Source organism: Pinus tabuliformis, chromosome 6 (assembly GCF_031772625.1).
Source record: "Pinus tabuliformis cultivar Carrire ecotype Pingquan chromosome 6, CPIR1, whole genome shotgun sequence".
Lineage (NCBI taxonomy): Eukaryota > Viridiplantae > Streptophyta > Pinopsida > Pinales > Pinaceae > Pinus > Pinus tabuliformis.
Window position 1 is genome coordinate 1,004,600,334 of NC_142292.1, and position 4,183 is coordinate 1,004,604,516.

Sequence of the window (4,183 nt, forward strand, 5' to 3'; positions counted from 1 at the left end):
AGAGCCAACCTTCGATGAGTTCTAGTCTTTTGGCCATCCTCCAGCTATTGCTAACTTTGCAAGAGGGAGTTCCTTGAAGGATTTTGGAGATCATGTTTATAATGATCTGGGAATCACCCTCTATTATAAGCGGAAAAAATCCTTTACTTTGCGCAAGAATAAGGCCTTGCCAGAGACCTTCCAATTCTGCCGAGTTATTGGTATCCCATCCTTTTGAACCTACAAAGTTTAAGAGAGGTGTACCTTTATGATCTCTGAAGATCCCTCCGAAGCCTGAATTGCCCGGATTGCCTTTCGAGGCCCCGTCGAAGTTGAGCTGGTACATATGCATTGGGGGAGGCCACCATTTGTCAGGTGAATGATTTTTCAGTGACTGTGAGCCTTTGATGATCTGATCTTGCTTCAAATGAAGGTTCCAATTGGCCCATATGGACTGTTCTTGGGGGTTATTAGGAAGGTCCTCCTGGTACCAGGTCTTGAGAGAAATGGTTTCTTCAATGTTTTGGAAAATTATTTTCCATGTATTCTCCAAAGGCGCAGAGTGATCCTTGAAAATTCTACTATTTCTCTCCTTCCATATGGCCCACAGAAGAAAGCCCGGAATGAGCTTCCATAGGAAGTTTAAAATCTTGCTTTGGTAAGGATTTCGCTCCCAGTTGCGCACTGTGGTGATGATGTCTCCATGAATTCTTCCTTCCCTTTGGCATTGGAAACTAACCTTTTCCCATAGCTTTTGCACTGTATGGCAGGAAAGCATGAGATGCTTCATGGTTTCCTCCTCTTGTTTGTAATTGGGGCACATTGAGGGCCCATGAAAGTTCCTCTTCCTTAGATTATCCCAAGTGAGAATCTTGTTATGACATAGCAACCAGAGAAAGGTGGAGATTTTCAGCCATAAAGAGGGATCCCAGACTTTGCTCCAGATCGGATCTTTCACTAGATGTTCTTTGATAATGAGATTATAAGCCTCTCTTGTATTGAAGGTGCCTTTTTCTTCGTATCCCCATCTAAGGATATCCTCTTCCTCGGAGGGTTGTATTCTCCTTTTCTTTAATTCTGTGTCTATCATTTGTTGAGCTTGTGGCGTTCCTTGTCTTAAGAACTGGTCTACCTTGAGCCATTCCTTATACTCTTGGGTCGAAGAGAGCTTCCAAAAGTTTTTGACTCTATCCTGATCTTGCATATTCTGCGCCGGTGATTGCAAATGAGGGAATTGATCCTTTAATTTGGGCATCTGCTGCCATGAGTCTTCCCAGAACCTGGCAGTGTTTCCATTCTTCACTTCCCAAAAGCTGTGCTACTGGATGAGACTTCTATGCTGCTTGGCCGAGTTCCATATAAGGGAGCCCATGCTGACTTCTGAAATTCTAACTCGTTCCTCCATTGGACAGTGGCTTGCATACTTGGCTGTCCATAAAGAAGCCCAGGGGGCGAGGGGTGCAGTCAGCCACTTCCACCAGATCCGGGCGCCCATGACTTCGTTACTGTGAGAAGGATCCCTTAAACCAATACCACCCCCATTCTTTGGGAGACAAGCTGTATCCCATTTGACAAGAGCCCACTTACGCCTGAGGCCGTTGCTGCCCCATAGGAAGGATCTTTGGAGCAACTTGATTTCTTTGAGCACCCATTTGGGCGCTGCCAGGATGGAGAAGAGGTAAAGTGGCATGGCCTGAAGAACTGCTTTTATGAGAACTAGCCTACTAGCCATATTCAGAGATCTGTGAGTCCAAGAGGAGAGACGTGTCTCCAGTTTTTCCAAGAGGACTTTCCATGAGGAGTTCTTAAGGGCCGAGGCAGTCAGAGGCACACCTAAATATTTGGATGGAAGGTTAGCAATGGAGAAACCCAGTATTCGTGCAATGGCAGCTTGAGTTGTGGTCGGGGAATGGAAAAAGAAAATCTGAGATTTGGATTTATTGACAGAAGTTCCAGAGGCTTCCGAGAAGTCCGTTAGAATAGAATTGAGCTGGCGCGCTTCCTAGATAGAGGGGTGCCCAAAAAGCATGGTATCATCAACAAACTGCTGGTGAGTGCAAGCTGAAGAGTTGTGAAATGATAGGCCTCTGAGGCAGTGGGATTGTTGAGCTAGCTTAATGCTTCTGCCTAATCCTTCAGCCATAATGACGAATAGGAAAGGGGAGAGGGGGTCTCCCTGTCTGATGCCCCGGGAAGGATGAAAAGTGGGGGAAGGAATTCCATTGACCAAGATTGAAAAAAATGATGAGGAGATGAGGCTCATAACCCATCTGACCCAGGGGGGAGCAAATCCAAAAGCAATTAAAACTTTTTTAATGTACAACCAGCTTAGACTGTCAAAAGCCTTCGATAGATCAAGTTTGAGGAGCATACCTGGCTTCTTGGATTGCTTCAATGAATGAATTATTTCATGAGTCAGGATTATACCATCGGTGATCTGCCTGCCTTCAACGTAGCCTGACTGCTCAGGCGAGATGATGAGAGGAAGCAACAATTTGAGCCTGGAGGCGATGACCTTGGAGACTATCTTGTAGATTATATTGCACAGAGCAATAGGTCTATATTTGTCGGGCTTGCTGGGCAGCTCTACCTTGGGAACAAGGGCAATGAATGTGGCATTCACTCCTGGAAACATCCACCTTAAGGATCGCGATTCCTCCACCACCTGCCAAACTTCCAACTTGATCAATTCCTAGAAGTTGTGAAAAAAGTTGGATGTGAATCCATCCGGGCCAGGGGCTTTCCCGGCTTTCAGCTGACGAACTGCTAATTCCACCTCTTCTGAGATGATTTTAGGAATGTTTCGAGTAATTTTGTCTATGGCTCTTGATCTGTCTACATTTGGCTCACTATGCATTTGCCTGAAATAGTTGAGGAGTTCGCCTTCGATCTCCTCATGCTCTTCCACCTTGTCTCCCTGCTCATTCTGAAGGTGAGTTATATTGTTATTCATTCTGCGCTGGATTGTGGTGCTGTGAAAAAACTTTGTGTTTTTCTCTCCGTCTTTGAGCCATCTGATTCTAGATTTTTGTCTCCATAACGTTTCTTCCTGCTTAGCCCTTTCTGTGATTTGTGCCTCCAGACCTTTTTCCCGTTCTAACATATCATCTGATCGGCCTTCATCTATGATCCTCTGTTGCAGTTGCTTCATTTCTAGCTCAAGGGCGCTCCGAGCTTGAAAAATATTACCAAAGGAATTATGATTCCATCTTTTGATCTTGCGTTTAAGATGCTTTAACTTCTGCTGAAATTGAAACATCTTTGATCCTGTTGGGGGAGTGAAGTTGTGCCATTCTGAGGTGATTAGATCGTGGAAGTCCGGATGAGTCATCCAGAACTCCTCAAAGTGGAATGGTCTTCGGGTTAGGTTGCCAGGGCGCGACCATTTAAGGGAGATGGGCCAATGATCAGATCCCGTCAGAGGCAGGATGGAGGCTGCAAAGTCTCCGCCGATATGTATAGCATTGTCTGAAAGCAAGAATCTATCCAGACGAGAAGCGATCTGCTGTGACCCTGTTCTCCTGTTGCTCCAAGTGTATAAACCATTATTGAAGGGTATGTCCATGAGCCTATTTTCCTGAATGAAGTCTTTTAGAGGTTTTCCTTCCTAACTCCCTCTGCACCTTCCTCCCCTCTTCTCTTCCAGTCTAGTAATCATGTTAAAGTCTCCTCTGGAAATCCATAAAGGGTGTACTCTGTCATGGTTGATTTCAGAGAGAGCGTTGAGGATTTCTGCTTTATGTAGTGCCTCTTGGGGGAAATATACATTGGTTAAGAGCCCGTGTATATTTGTCCCAATGATGTGAAATGTAGCTTGGATGAAGTTCTTGTTGGCATGGATATTATCTAGTCTGATGTTTCGGGAGTCCCAAAGGATTGCCAGGCCTCCAGATGCCCCCTCAGCATCCACTGCCGTGTTGAGGCTCCCCGGCCAGATTTTAGCTGCTGTTCTTTCCACAACAGATGAATTGCATTTAGTTTCTTGCAAGAAAAGGATTTGAGGTTTTTCTTGTCCCATCATGTTTTTAAGACTTCTTCTTTTCCCTGGGGCATTAAGCCCTCTTATGTTCCAAGATATTAACTTCATTGAGAAGGATTGTGATCAGAGTTGTAGTACTTAGTTAGCTTGGAGTACCCGCCTGACTCCACTAGCATCGCTCCAATCCTGATTGTTCTCTGGAGGTCTATTTTTCTTCCTCGCTTT

At 45.1% G+C, this 4,183-nt stretch overlaps 1 protein-coding gene across 1 annotated transcript; it reads right to left on the bottom strand.

Moving 5' to 3' along the window:
- Positions 1-2,671: 2,671 nt before the first annotated feature.
- Positions 2,672-3,544, bottom strand: LOC149262398 (uncharacterized). Its single transcript, XM_089378758.1, has one exon. The coding sequence runs from the start codon at positions 3,542-3,544 to the stop codon at positions 2,672-2,674; it is 873 nt and encodes a 290-aa protein (XP_089234884.1).
- Positions 3,545-4,183: the final 639 nt, after the last annotated feature.

Coding starts and splice junctions, on each gene's coding strand:
- LOC149262398 (XM_089378758.1), bottom strand. CDS start 3,544: ATGGACATACCCTTCAATAATGGTTTATACACTTGGAGCAACAGGAGA.